This window comes from Prionailurus bengalensis, chromosome D1 (assembly GCF_016509475.1).
Source record: "Prionailurus bengalensis isolate Pbe53 chromosome D1, Fcat_Pben_1.1_paternal_pri, whole genome shotgun sequence".
Lineage (NCBI taxonomy): Eukaryota > Metazoa > Chordata > Mammalia > Carnivora > Felidae > Prionailurus > Prionailurus bengalensis.
In genome coordinates this window covers 87586258-87602576 of record NC_057346.1, presented here as the reverse complement: position 1 = coordinate 87602576, position 16319 = coordinate 87586258, and the positions used below count along the sequence as shown (strand labels likewise).

Genomic DNA, 16319 nt, shown 5'->3' with positions numbered 1-16319 from the left:
GTCAAAATAATTTTAAACTGCTTTTTCAAAATATCTGACATCTGCTAGTTTGATTTTATTATCTAGCAATTACAACAGAATAACTATAAAAATATAACTTTTTGCAGTTCAAGCCAGAGGCATACTATTAGTCATTATGAAGGCTTAGTATAGGACATGCCCACTAAACTATGACCTTTACACCTGTGAACATTTAAATCACCTTAAAAGTCTCTATGTCTTCTATCTTTACCACAAATTCATCACGCTCTCTGTATTGGCCTTCTCCTCCACTTTCTGTGTTCTCCTCATCTGTAAAACCTTCTATGGCAACAGTGTCCTGTCCTTTTGCAAACTGGTCTGAAGGAAGCCCATCAAGTTCGCAGGGCTTTGGGGGTTCTGTAGAGTTTATATTTTCCAGGATATTTATTGCAGATGAAGTAGAGCAGGGAGGTTCTTGTTTAACTGCACCCACAGTGGTAGAGGTAGCAGTACCAGTAGTATTGGCAGTTGGGCTAGTAGTTGCCACCCGTAGGGCTTCTGAAACTAGATCAAGCAAATGCAAATCAGTAATACAAATAAATATTTACTTGTTTGGAGTAAAATCTGAACAGTGTAAAAAGAAAGACTTGATTATTTTTACCATCAATTGTTTGAAACAATGAACACTATAGTAAGAAATTAAAGTATGGCTGTAAATTTCCAAGAAACAAAGTGATAGAATTACATCTGGATGACAATCAGACTGAGGGCCTCCATCAACCTACTCTTACCACTGAGTCCATTAAGTAGCACAAAGCTATTTTGAGAACAGAGGGGTGCCTGGGTGGCTCAGTCGGTTAAGGGTCCGACTTTGGCTCAGGTCATGATCTTGTAGTTTGTGGGTTCAAGCCCTGCACTGGGCTCGGTGCTGACAGCTCAGAGCCTGGAGCGTGCTTTGGATTCTGTGTTGCCCGCTATCTGCCCCTCCCCTGTTCATTCTCTGTCTTTCTCTCTCTAAAATAAATAAACATTAAAAAAATTTTTAGAAGAACTGAGACACAAAAGGGATGCAAGATAAGAAGGGTCAGCTGACCAAAGCTGTGAAGAATTCCTAGAAGGAGAAAAGCAAATTGGATGTGGGAAGGGAAAACAACACCCCAAAATACTTTGAAAAAGCTCTAAGAACTACAGAAATAAAAAGGATTGTAAAATAATAACAAGAAAAATTGTATGCTAACAAGTAAGATGAAATTCCTAGAAAAATGAAAACTAAAAAGGACTCGAGAAGAAATACAATATATGAACAGACCAACAAGTAGGGAGAATAAAAAATGTTAAAAAGCATCCCACAAAGATAAGCACAGGCCCAAATGGGTTCACAAATAGATTCTACCAATTTTAAGTTAAGTAAGAATTAATATCAATCCATCATAAGCCAAAAAAACAGAAGGAAACACATCCCGCTTCATTCTATAGAGCCAGTATTATTCCAATACCTAAACCAGACAAAACAGCACACACAAAAAAACCATAGGATCAGCATCCCTCATGAATATATACACAAAAATCTTCAACATATGAGGAAATCAACCAACATATAAAAAGAATTATACATCATGACCAAATGGGTTTTAACATCTAAAGATCAATCAGTCATCATATTAACATAACAAAGGACAAAACCAAAGGATCATCTCATTAGATGCAGAAAAAGCATTTGACAAAATTCAGCACCATGAATTTAAACGCTTTTGTGATAAAAATACTCAACAAGCTGAACATAGGAGGGAACTGCAACCTGATAAAGGGCATCTACAAAAACCCAAAAGCTGACATCCGACTTAATGGTAAAAAACTAGATAGATGCTTTCCCCTAAGAAAGATGTCTGAAGAAATAAATAATCTCTATTTGCAGATGACATAATCTTGTATATAGAAAATCCAAAGGAATCTCTAAAAAAACTATTTGAGTTAATAAGTAAGTTCAGCAAGTTTTCAGAGTATAAAATCAATATATAAAAATCAATAGTATTTTTTTAAAGTAAGCTCTACACCCAACGTGGGCCATGAACTCACAACCTTAAGATCAAAAGTCACATACTGTACCAACTGAGCCAGCCAGGCGGCCCCAAATGTATTTCTATATACTCGCAACGAACAATCCAAAAATGAATTCAGGGGGGTACCAGGGTGGCACAGTTGGTTAAGTGTCCCACTCTTGATTTTGGCTCAAGTCATGACTTCATGGTTTGTGAGATGGAGCTCTGTATGGGGCTCTGAGCTGACAGCATGGAGCCTGCTTGGGATTCTCTCTCGCTCTCTTTCTCTCTGCCTTCCCACTGTTCACATGAGCACACTCTTTCTCTCAAAATAAATAAATAAATAAACATTAAAAAAAAAAAGAATTCAGGAATACAATTCCACTTATAATAGCATCAAAAAGAAAAAAATATTTGGAAATAAATTTCAGAAAAATATAAAGCTTCCCTTCTGAAAACTATACACATTGTTCAAAGAGTTCTAGTGTTCAAAAGTCTACTATTATCCAGGAGGAGAGAAAGATATTAACAGATTTTGAGAAGCAGAAAATACATACTGTAATTCCTACTATAACCAGGAAAAGAACAGAAATATTTCATCAAACTAATGAGGGGTTGGGAATACAGGAATGAGATGAGACTGACCACATATCAATGATTATTAAAGCTAAGTGATAGGGGCACCTATCACTGGGTGGCTCAGTTGGTTAAGTGTCCGACTTTGGCTCAGGTCATGATCTCACTGTTTGTGAGTTCAAGCCCCCACTGGACCCGCTGCTGTCAGCACAAAGCCCACTTCTGATCATCTATACCCCCCTCTCTCTGCCCCTCCCTTGCACATGTGCATACACACTCCCTCAAAAAAATAAACACTGAAAAAAATTAAAAAAAAAACCCTGAGTGATACATACATTGGTTTAATTATATCAATCTTTGTTTATATTTGAAAATGCCCATGGGCACCTGATTGGCTCAGTGGATTGAGCATCTGACTCTTGATTTTGGCTCAGGTCATGATCTCATGGTTGATGGGATTGAGCCCCACTTCGGGATCTGCACTGACAGCATGGAGCCTCCTTGGGATCCTCTCTTTCCCTTTCTCTCTCTCTGCCCCTCTCCTACTTGTGCATACACATGTGCTCTCTCTCAAAATAAATAAATTGTAGGAGTGTCTGGATGGCTCAGTTAGTTAAGTGTCCAACTCTTGATTTCGGTTCAGGTCGTGATCTCACAGTTCACGAGATTAAGCCCTACGTCGGGCTCTGTAATGACAGTGCAGAGCTTGCTTGGGATCCTCTCTCTCCCCCCTCTCTGTCTGCCACTCCCCCCCACCCTGCCCGTGTGCTCTCTCTCCCTCTTTCTCAAAATAAACATATAAAAAAATAAGCAAAAAAAGAAAATGTCCATAGTAAAAAACTAAGCAAATATTTCTTTTAAAAGAATGTATAACTGGGGCACCTGGGTGGCTCAGTCAGTTAAGTGGCCGAATTCAGCTCAGGTTATGACCTCGAGTTTCATGAGTTCAAGCCCCAAGTTGGGCTCTGTGCTGACAGGTGTGAGCCTGGAGCCTGCTTCAGAGTCTGTGTCTCCCTTTGCTCCACCCCTGCTCACACTTTGTGTGTGTCTGTCTCTCAAAAAATAAATATTAAAAAAATTTTTTTATTTCTCTATTTTATTTTTATTTCCCAATGTATAATTATTTTTATTTTATCAATGGAGCTTTTGCATCCAGACTTTTTAAATTCTCATGTCATCAAATACATTTTCCTTTTCACTGTGAGGTTTTTTTTCCTTTTAATTTTTATTTAATTTTTTAAAAAATTTACATCTAAGTTAGTTAGCATATAGTGCAACAGTGACTTCAGGAGTAGATTCCTTAATGCCCCTTACCCATTTAGCCCATCCCCCCTCCCACAACCCCTCCAGTAACCCTCTGTTTGTTCTCCATATTTAAGAGTCTCTTATGTTTTTGTCCCCCTCCCTGTTTTTGTATTATTTTTGCTTCCCTTCCCTTATGTTCATCTGTTTTGTATCTTACAGTACTCATACAAATGAAGTCATATGATGTTTGTCTTTCTCTGACTAATTTCACTTAGCATAGTACCCTCTAGTTCCATCTACATAGTTGCGAATGACAAGATTTCATTCTTTTTGATTGCTGAGTAATTAAAAAAAATTTTTTAATAAAAATAAAAGAATGTATAACTTTCAAATTAGTAAAGGGAAACATCTATATATAAATACTCTATGATGCTCTTTTTATGAAGCTTTAAAACAAACCAAAACTAAGAAGAGTGTTCAGGTGTAGTATAGTATAATATACATAAAAGGGATTAAGAGGTACATACTTCCAGTTAAAAAATAAGTAATGGAGATGAAAATAACAGAAGAAATACAGTCAATAATACTGTATTAATGTTGCATGGTGACAGATTGAGAAATGTATGAAATTGTTGTATCAATAAGCTATGCATTGGAAACTAATATAACATTGTATGTCAAATATACTTAAAAAAACAAAGGTATAGTATTTAGGGATGCATACACAGGTGATAAAATTACAAAAGAAAAGCAAGGAAGTGATTACCACCCCCAACTAAGATAGTGGTTAGTTCTAGAGGTTATGAGTTGAGTTTAATGTATAATATTCAATTTGGGGGCACCGGGTTGAGCGTCTGACTTTGGCTCAGGTCATGATCTCACAGTTTGTGGGTTCGAGCCCTGCATCAGGTCCTGTGCTGACAGATTGGAGCCTGAAGCCTGCTTCAGATTCTGTGTCTCCCTCTCTCTCTCTGCCCCTCCCCAACTTGCACTCTGTCTCTGTCTCTCTCTCAAAATACTAATCATTAAAAAAATTAATATAATATTCAAATTTTGTACTTTCTTGTTCTCTAATGAGTAGCATTTAACACCATTAAATTTTATTCTTTGCTCCACACTTTTAGCACATCTCATTGGTTTTGAAATGTAATGCTCCACTGTCCTTTCTAAGTGGTTAATCATTTCAGTTTTGGTTTCTTTTTAAAGCCATGAGGTATTTAGGAGAAGTTATTTAGAAGTTTTAAAAATAAACTTTTTATTTCTTTGTCTTTTTCTTTTTTTCCTTTCAACTATTATTTATAAAATTATTGCATTATAGTCAGGGAATATGGCTTAAGTAATGTCTGCATTTTCCAATTTATAGAAATTGTATGTGTGTTATCTTACATGTCTTATATTTATTTCCATATGTGAGTTATATTTCACAAGAGAAAATATTTTGAAAGAAAACAGATATGGAAAAATATACCAAAACAGTAACAATAAAATTAGTATGGCAATATTAAAAACAGAAATGAGAAAGTAAAAGGGAAAAAGATTTTATGAAAAGGAAATTTAACTTAGTACAATTTTATGTATCCGATCACATGGGTTTGAAACATATCAAGTAAACAGTATTAGAGAAACAATCAAACATAGTTGGAAACTTTAACACACCTTTTTCAGGAATCAACAGATCAAGCAATCTAAAAACAAATAAGGATAGGGAGGATTTAAAAACTGTTTATTATTCAGAATTTCAAACATACATAAAAGTAGAAAATACAAACCCTCAAATATCATAACCCAGTTATAGTAACTACTACGAACATTTTGGTATACTTCTTTCATATTTCCATCACCCCTTTTATATTTGCTGGGATAGTTCAAGGCAAATTCTAGCCCTGTCATTTAGGTCCAACAAACATAAATTTTCTTATATAACCTAATGTCATGTATTACATTAAGCAAAAAAGGAGATATAAAGGATTTGAACGGCATTACCAAATATAATCTACAGCACATAGTATTCACGAATTATTTATAAAAAATGATCATTTACCAAGCCACTAGCAAACTTTTCATAAATATCCAAAAGCAGGCATTATTGAAGCACTCCTTTGACCAAAATACAGTAGGGCCATAAATTAGTAATAAATGAGTACCAACAACAACAAAAATAGAAACCTATTAGGAAATAGGCAAAAACACACAATTCTTAATAGCTCTTAGGTTAAAAAAGGAAATTAAAACTGAAATGACAAAGCATTTAGAAAGGAGTGAGAGCATTACAAATTGAAACCAAAGGCATAGATAGAGCCGGAGTGTGTTGCAATGAAGAAACCTTACACTTTAATGCCATTCATTAAAAAGCAAGGATATACATATAAAAATAAACTATTAAACTCAAGAAGCCAGAGAGAGAATATTAAATTGAACCCAGGGAAGATAGAGAAATAGAACTGAGTAAAGAAAAAGTGAGTAAGAAAATGAAAGCAGGAATAAATAAAAAGTACACTGGTTCATTGAGAAGAACTATTAAATAGGTAAACTTCACAGAATGATAAGGAAAAAGATTCAAACACATTTGGAGCAAGAAAGAGAACATATGTATAGAAACAGAGGGGATTAAATGCTATGTGCAACTACATAACAGATTAAAAAATCTAAGTGAAAGGGATGATTTTACTAGAAAATACCATACCTTCAAAAAAATTGATCTTGATAGATTAAACTACCTCAGGAAAAAAACTGGAAAGTCCCAGATATATTCTTAGAAAGTTCTACCAAACCCCTATTATATGTGGTAGGTAAATTTTTTCAAAGCTTAGACAAATATAAAAACTCTCCCAATTCGGGGCGCCTGGATGGCTCAGTCGGTTGAGTGTCCGACTTCGGCTCAGGTCATGATCTCACAGTCTGTGGGTTCGAGCCCCATGTCGGGCTCTGTGCTGACAGCTCAGGGCCTGGAGCCTGTTTCAGATTCTGTGTCTCCCTCTTTCTCTGACCCTCCCCTGTTCATGCTCTCTCTCTGTCTCAAAAATAAATAAACGTTAAAAAAATTAAAAAAAAAAACAAACTCTGACTATAAAAGTGAATATTAAGACAAAAAACGAAAACACAAAACCAAAAATATAGCAATAAAAAGATTAAGGCAAAAAACACTATAAGCATAGGGGCCCCTGGGTGGCTTAGTCAATTAAGCATCCAACTTCAGCTCAGGTTATGATCTCACAGTTTGTGAGTTTCATGTCACAGTTTGAGGCCCTCATTGGGCTCTATGCTGACATCGCAGAGCCTGGAACCTGCTTGGAGTTCTGTGTCTCCCTCTTTTTGCCCCTCCCCTGCTCATGCTCTGTCTCTCTCTCTCAAAAATAAAATAAATATTCTAAAAAAACTTTAAAAAAACACTATAAGTGTTAATCTCACTTATGAATCTAAGTGTAAAAATCCTAAATAAAACACTAGCAACTTAAATCTTGCAATGGATTAAAATAATTCAGCATGACCAAGCAGAGTTTATGGTAGAATTTTCTTAAAAAGGTTCAACATTAAGAAATCAAATAAAAGGGCACCTCAGTCAGTTGGGTGTCTGACTTCAGCTCAGGTCATGATCTCACCACTCGTGAGTTCGAGCACTGCTTGAACTCTGTGCTGGACAGCTCAGAGCCTGGAGCCTGCTTCTAATTCTATGTCTCCCTCTCTCTCTCTCTCTGCCCCTCTTCCACTCACTCTGTCTCTTTCTCTCAAAAATAAATAAATGTTAAAAAAAAAAAAGAAATGAAATAATAGATTAATGTGGGAAAAAAAAGCATATGACAAAATTCAACACACATTGTTAATTTAAAAATATTTTTTTAAGGGGTGCCTGAGTGGCTTGCTCAGTTGGTTGAGTGTCCAACTTTTAACTTCAGCTCAGGTCATGACTGATCCCAAGGTCATGAGATTGAGCCCCATTTGGGCTCCACACTGAGCATGCATGGTGCCTGCTTGGGATTCTCTCTCTCCCTCTCTTTCTGCTCCTCCCTCACTCACTCTTTCTCTCCCAAAATAAAAAAAACTAAAAAAAAAAAAAAGAATTACATTAAAATGAATGGAAATATGTAAATTCTCAGCAGAGAAATAGAAACTAGAAAAAAGAACCAAAAACAAATTTTATAATTAAAAAAATACCTGAAATAAAAAATTCACTGGATGGGATCGATAACAGAATTGAGAAGGCTGAAAAATCAATGAACTGTAAGATAGGCCAATAGAAATTATACAATGTTTAGAACAGAGAGGAAAAGAAGATTGAAAAAAATGAACAGAATGTCAGGAACAATATCAAAAGGTTTTACGTTTGTGTCACTGAAGTGTCACTGGAGTCCTGAAAGGAGAGAGATTGGTACAGAAAAAATAATGTCCCCAAACTCTCAAATTTGGTAAAAGACATACATTTTACAGATTTAAGAAGCTCAGTGAACTCCAAACAGGATAAACCCTACCCAGATAAACAATTACATTGCTGAAAACCAAAGAAAAAGAAAAAGTAATCTTTGGGCTAATGGGAAGCAAATGATACCAGAGGGTAACTTGGAACATCAGGAATAAAGGAACTGCAATAGAAATTATAAATATCTGAGTAAATATAATAGGCTCTCTTCCTCCTCTTAAGTTATTTAAAATGTATTTGACTATTGAAAGCAAACCCCTATTAAAGTTTTCAATATATGTAGATAGATGTAATATATATGCCAAATATGTATAACGTAAGGGCAAGGGTAAAGGGACCTGTATGGTCATTAGACTTTGACATTTTACTTGAAATCATAAAAATATTGTTTTAAAATGTTTATTTATTTATTTTGAGAGAGAGAGAGAGTGCAAGTTGGGGAGGGGCAGAGAGGAGAGAGAATCCCAAGCAGGCTCTGCGCTGTTAGGGCAAGGCCCAATGTGGGGCTTGAACCCACCAACTATGAGACCATGACCTGAGCTGAAATCAAGAGTCTGATACTCGACCAACTGAGCCATCCAGGTGTGCCAGAATCATAAAAATATTAATTCTATGTGGATGGTAATCACTAGGTCAAACACTAGAAGCGTAGTACAAAAAGATACAGACAGAAAAAGCAGAGATAAATTTAAAAAGAAATACTAAAAGTTGAAATATTGTTTTTATAAAAATTTTAATGTTTATTTTTTGAGAGAGAAAGAACTGAAAAAATAATATATAAATAAAAATAAATAATTAAAATTTGTGGGACATAGCTAAAGCAGGGCTTAGAGAGAGGTCTGTAACATTAAATGCGTATAGCAGAAAAGAAGAGGGGTCTTAAATTAACAATTTAGGCTTCTACCAAAAGAAACTAGAAAAATAGGGTATAATAAACCTAAATCAAGCAGGAAAAAGGAAATGACAAGAAGAGCAAAAATCAGTGAAACTGCCAACAAAGGAGAAAAAGAATCAATAAAATTAATAAACTTCTATTCAGACCATGACAAAAAGAGAGAAGACACAAATTACTAACATGAGGAAATACTACCAACCACTCTATGCTGATAAATTTGACATGTCAATTAAAACGGAATGATTCCTTCAAAGATACAAACTACCAAAGCATAGTCAAGAAGAAACAGGCAAGGTGAACAGCTCTGTATCAAAGAAACTGAACTCATAGCAAAAAAGTTTCTGACAAAGAAAACTCCAGGTTCAAACGGTTTCACTAACAAATTCAATCAAACATTTGTGGAAGAGATAGTACTACCCAACCTCTTGCAGAAAACAGAGAAGGGAAGAATCACCAAGTCATTTATGAGGTCAGCAACAACCAGATACCAAAACCAAACAAAGGAATTACAAAAGGAAAACTACAGACCAATATCCACTGCAAACATGGATGTAAAAAAATTACAAAATTGAATCCACTGATGTATAAAAAAGATAATATATCACAATTGCTGAGGTTTATCTTGGGAATGCAAGGCCATGAATATATTTGAAAATCAGTCAATGTTATTCACCATATTGAAAGACTTAATAAGAAAACTACATGATCATTTCAACAGATGAAGAAAAATCATTTGACAAAATTCAACTTCCATTCATTATAAAAACTGTTACCAAACTAGGCAATGTAAAGAATTTCTTTAATGTGATAAGACATCTACAAAAAACCTATAGTAAACATTGTACTTAATGGCAAAAGGTTGATTTTTTTTCCTGCAAAGATCAAGAACATATTCAGAATGTCCACACTCAACTCTTTCATTAAACACTGTATAGGAATGTTTATTCCTATACAGTAGGACAGGAATGAAGAAGGCATTAAGACTGGAAAAGAAAAATGAAATTATCCTTATTTGCAGATGACATAATTTTCTACATAAAAAATCCTACAGAATAAAAAAAAAACCAAACACAACAAACCCCTAGAATTAATAAGTTGTGCAGATTTGTAGGATTTAAGATCAACATATATATATGTATATTATATACACATATATAACATATTATATATTATATATACATATATATTATGTATATAATATACATATATATGACAATTTTTATAATCTACCAATAAATAACTAAAATTAGCAATTTTTAAAAAGCATCATTTACAATAAATAGCACCAAAAATATTTAGGCTCTACATCCCTAAATATAGATCATGTGCAGGATCTATATGCCCAAAACTGTAAAAGACTAGTGAAAAATCAAATGTGTTCATGAATTGTTAACACTCAGTACACTGTTAATAGTTCAGTTTTCCTCAAAGTGCTATAGATTCAAAGAAATCAAAATCAAAATTCCAGTGAGAATTTTTTTTGGTAGATACAGCTGATTTGCAATTTTATATGGAAAAGGAAAGGAACTAGAAAAGGCAAAACAATTTTGAAAAAGAACAAATTTGAATTCGCAACTGCCCTTTTTCAAGGTTTACTATAAAGCTACAGCAATTAAGACTGTGTTATTTTCAAAAGCATAAACACACAGATCAATGTAACAGAATTGACAGTCCAGAAATAGATTTATACAAATATGATCAACTGATTTTTTATAAAAAATGCAAAGGCAACAGAAGAAGAAAGGACTCTTTTCAACAAATGGTGCTGGAAAAGCTGGACTTCCATATATAAAAAAATTAACTTCAACCCATACCTCACTCACCTCCTGTAAAAATAAACCAGAAGGGTCAGACTTTGGGTACCTGAATGGCTCAGTCCGTAGAGCATGCTACTCTGGATCTCAGGGTTGTGAGTTCAAGCCTCATGCTGGGCGCAGGGCTCACATTTTCAGATTTGATTTATATTCATTTTTCATATTTGATTCATATTTTATTTTTACTTATCTTTTTTAAATGAAAGGGCCCTCTCAGTGCTGGAGCTTTCATTTTTTTTTAAGTTTATTTATTTTGAGGGGGGGCGGGGAGAGTGTGAGCGAGCAGGGATGGGGCTGAGAGAGAGGGAGAAAGAAAATCCCAAGCAGGCTCTGCACCGACTCAGGGTTCTATCCCACAACCTTGGGATCATGAGCTGAGCTGAAATGAAGAGTCGGAAGCCTAAGCAACTGAGCTACCCAGGTGTCCCTAGATTCCTATTTTAGAACAAAAATTATAAAAGCATTGTTCTACAAATGGAAGAGGGAATATAATAACAATTGCAAAGCACCCTGAATTGGGGGAAAAGGAGTGTAGAATCTTACTAGGATTATCCACGTACATAATGTCTTTGGCTCTAACATTGACATTCCATTATACTGATTTCCCTGTATAACAAAATGTGAATTCTTTAGAAATGAATTAGCAGATGTTTATGCTAACAGATTATTTGGAATACAGGTTGTTTCAGATCACTTCAGCAGTTAAAGGTAGTCTCAAGTCCAGAGAGAAACTAATAAGGTACATCGCAAAACAGGGTTTAACTTTCAAAGCACCACTTTATACAAAAGAGCTAGGCAGGAATAGAGGCTCAATCAGACAAACCTGAGTAGACTCCAGCTCTGTCGCTTACTAGTTGTATGGACCTGCACAATTCATTCACTCTTGGTTATACCATCTGATATTGGAGAGAACAATGCAGATCTCATAACACTGCTACTAGTTCCTAGCACAGAGGTGGTGGCTACTATATTGTTATAAATATTTTTCCTTAGCATCTTCCTTAAAATAGTTTACATGAGGCAGAGCTTCTTAAATCAGTTCCTCCAAATGTTCATTTAACTATAGAGTAAAGTGAAAGCACACCCAAAGATTTGGGTATAGTCTGAAGCCAACACAAAAAAATTTTAATTTTACCTTAATGTGCATGCTACACATAGTATAATAATATTTAACAGCAAAATGTTTGTCTTCATGTAAAATTGACATACCAAGAAAATATGCCAGTTACTACTACAACAGGGCCCCCAGTACAAATGCCTCATGTCCATAACCCACCTCAAGATGTCTCAAATTAGAGAACCTGGATACACACTACGTAAATTATGTATCATGTGGTAAAAAGTCAAGAAAACACAGAAGTTCTCAACCTAAACCCCAAAACTTTCCTACAGGGAAGAAACATTAAAAAAAAAAGTACCTAAAATACCTCCCTATGCATTTTGTCCTGAAAATTTATTTGCAGACCTGCTTCAAGTTAAAAAAGCTTAAAACCCAATCTGTCACCATAAAAATAAGAGTGGAAAGCCATTATTATGAATCCAAAATTTAAAACTTTTACCTGCTTTCTTCTTTTTATCAGAAGTAGCATCCAAAGTAGTTAAGGTAGTAGAGGCGCTTTTATAAATATCATGACCACATACTCCAGGATCTTCTTCATCAGAAGAAAATGAAGATAAATGTTCCAAGTTTTTAAGTTCATTATCAACTTTTTCTGATGGACTGTTACCCCCAATTTCAGACACGGAAGGTGTGGGTGTTGTCGAAGAAGTCTTTGGAAGTGGTGGGGGACAAAATGTACGAACAGTCTGGGTCCCTGGTCGTCTAGTCCTGTTAGGCATTCGTACAGCAAGAGTGGAAAACTGCTGCTTGGGCCCAGATTTCAGAAAATCTAAGAAAGAGGCAATAAATCCTGTTTTGACTTCTGGCTGTTTTTCCTCTACTTCTTTGATCTTCTGTCTCATTTTTTCTTGATGCTGATAACCATCATGGCAGCTCTCTGAGGAAGGAGGAGTATATGGCAGATACACATCTGTTCCCCTTGGATTCTGGCGTTTGCCCTGGGCAGGTCTTTTCAGCTGTTTCTGATTACTGTTGTCTTCCTCTTTTGTTTGCCCCTTTCCAGTTTTTTTCTTCTGAAGGTTAAAATGCATTAAATCTTGATTTTCTTCTTCAATCTTGACACCGATGGCCTCCCCAGGTTGGGCCATGGCCAACAGTGCAAGTGTACTTCTAGTTGGGTTCACTGACACACTGCTGTCATCAGTGGTGAGCTCACTCTCTGATGTAGCACTTTCTCCACTTATACTTCTACTAGAAACAAACTCTTGGCTTCTGTTATTATTTAATGTACTATCCATAGGAACTTCGCTATCTTCTTCAGATTCGTGATTGGTAGCAGACTGTTTCTTGAATGAGCCAGAACTTTGCTCCTGGACATCATGACTTGGTCCAACCACAGGTGAAATTACTTTAGATGCTTTATTTTGACCAGTTTCAATATGCTGTTGATCAAGAGTCATTTTTGACTGGAGAGTTGGTACTGGTGACAGGTTTACAGCAACTTGATTTCCATTTAAGGAAATATCATTTATATTCTGTGGCTTTCCTACTGCGGCTGTCACAGAGTTAAAATCTGAAGTCACATGCCCAACATCTAATGACTGCTGAAAATGAGATTTAGAATCACCATCTTCAACTGCCGGAATGGTTTCATTTGAAGTTGACTTGGAAAAATCAGAAGGAGTAACCCCACAAGCTGCTGCTGTAGCTGCTAAGATATCATCTACATTTGATAAAATATTTCTCTCATCACTGAGAAGCATTGCCTCTGGGAAACACATTGATCCAAGAGAAACAAAATGATTCTTTGAATCATGTTGACTTGTTTCACTAAAATGGCCCTTAGCTGTTAGATGTTGTTGTAATGGTTTTGAAGACTCAGAGAGGTCCATTTTCATAATTTCAGAAGTCTGAGGATGGAGCTGCTGCTGAGAATGATCACCATTGCTCTGAATAATATGACCATCCATTTGAAGGAAAGGATGTACTATTTGTTGAGGACTTTGAACACGCTGTACTTGTAAAGATGCCTTTACTTGTCCTAAACCTGCCTGCAGTATTGACTGCTGAAGAATTTGTAAATCACAGGCAGAATCTAAAAGGACCTGTGTGTTAGGAAGAGATGCCTGATGGCCATGCCCTATAGCATGATTTGGAATTTGAATCTGAGATGAGGCATTAATTATTTGATCATGTTGCTCCTGGACCTTGGCTTCATGTACCTTATGTATAAGAGAATGCTGCGGGTTGAGGTCTTTAGTATTCAACCTTATTTGTGGAGTTTGCATTAAATTAGTTGCCTTCTTAATATCAAGGGTTGCTGCACTGACTTGGCCAATTTGTTGGGTAAGCTGTGTCACTGAACCAACCATGCTTTCTTCTTTTTTTGACCCTTGTAGAGCAATCCCAACAACCTGATCTTCAAGACGAGAGTTACTTCTAATTACACTCTGAGAATACCTGTCATCTGCCTTTGACACCTTATAAGCCGATTCTTGAACATTAATTTCTCCATCTGACAGCCTTTGGGTTGATGACTCAAGAGACACTTGTGGCTGCAATACCTGTAACTCTTGCATTGGAAAATCCTCTTCTTGCTTTGAAGATGTATACACAGTTGAGTCAAGTTTTCTTTCAGCATAAGACTTTGGATCAGGGGAAGGTATGTTATTCTGTAATGTCTGACAGTGAGTAGAGGATGCAAAAGATGATGACTGGGCAGCAGGCAAAAACTTTTGGGACTGGGGAGATGATGACCCTTGAGTCTGAGCATTCTGGGAAGAATGCATGGAAATATAATTCTGGGTTGGGCTAGAATCTGGCAAATTCTGAGCCCGAGTGGCAGAAGAGTAAGAAAGAGAAGGGGCTGTTAATGTTAGAGACTGCCCTGAAGCATAGCTTTCTGAAGGACTAACAACTGATAACACCTGTGACTGAGATGAATAACTAACCTGTGTCTGGCTAACTGGTGGTAAACCCTGAGAATGACTAGATGAATAACTTTGAGACTGACTAACTGAAGACAGATCTCTTGTCTGGGCAGGGTAATTCTCATTTGTAACTGAAGATAATACTTCTTGTTGATTAGAAGAATAATTAAGTGTCTGATTTTCAGAAGTTATAGTCTGAGATGATCCAGAAAAAGTCAATGTTTTATATAAGGATGGCAACTTCTCAACTTTGTTGGACCTATAAACCTGTGAATGAACAATAGATGGCACATTATGTGGCTGTACTAAACCATAATTTTGGGACTGACTAACTGATAAAAGGCTTGGTAGCTGCGCTGTAGAATAAATTTGTGCTTGGCCCGATATTACAGAACTCTGGTTATGTAAAGGTTTGGAATAGCTTAATGTTTGCACAGGAGGAATTACACTTTGAGGTTTGGGGGTCTTAGTTGATGCTAGTGGTTGTTTTGTAGAACAGCTTTTTACTTTTGTAGCAGATGGAGGAAACCCTGATGATGGAATTGTAGATGAGTAAGACTGAGCAAGTTCCACTGACACCTGGGAGGTCTTCTGTTGTAATCCTCCATTGCTCACCTGAGTAGAATCTCCAACTGGGCTACAGGATAAAGATGACTGCCTACTTGTTTCCTGAAAATTAACCACACTTGCATTTGACAGATAGCTATGTAAGGAATGCTGTGAACCAGTCAGTTGTGCCTGAATAGACTGGGTACCTGAAGGCCGCTGATGGTGTTTAATAACACTACATTCTCGAAGAAGAGCTCTTTCAATGGAAGCAGTAGAACTAGTAAAGAGAGTTGAACTGTAGGCTTGAGGAGTTTGCTGGGCTCCCCCAAGTGCTGAAGGCAACAAACTAAATTGAGGTTGTAAAAGATGGGGTGCAGACTCTTGCGCTGAGCGATACGTTGAAGACTGAGGTGGTATGCTGTTACTTAACGCAGAACTGCCCAGGCGCTCAAATGCCAAAGCAGTTGGAACAGTTCCCTGGGAAGTCTTGATTTGTAGCAGAGGGTCATGAGGATTTAAAATTCCATTTGATGTAGTGTTAAAAGACGAATCCTGAAGCACCAAAGGTGAGGTGGTAGCAAAGTTTCTATTGCTGAAGGTGGTGGGATGCTGATAAGCAGAGAGGGCAGAGGGTGGAAGTGTTCCAGTGGTTGGCAAAGGTCCAGTAACAAACAGCTCAGTTGCTGCTGAGGAATGCATACCTGTGAAGAGAAAACATAAAGAACTTTATGCAATCACAGCACACACACACACACACACACACACACACACACACACACACACGCACACGCACACGTTTTTACAGTAGAGACTTACGTACCCATAACCCATTATAA

General features: G+C 36.4%; 1 protein-coding gene across 3 annotated transcripts in view; it reads right to left on the bottom strand.

The window, feature by feature from the left end:
* Nucleotides 1-16319, bottom strand: part of QSER1 (glutamine and serine rich 1) — an 83021-nt gene that overhangs the window by 26097 nt on the left and 40605 nt on the right. For all 3 annotated transcript variants that reach the window (XM_043580890.1, XM_043580891.1, XM_043580892.1), the window contains exons 4-5: nt 12504-16184; nt 203-525 (exon numbers count right to left, since the gene is read on the bottom strand). In XM_043580890.1, the coding sequence (XP_043436825.1) occupies nt 203-525; nt 12504-16184 (4004 nt within the window). The remainder of the gene's footprint in view (nt 1-202; nt 526-12503; nt 16185-16319) is intronic.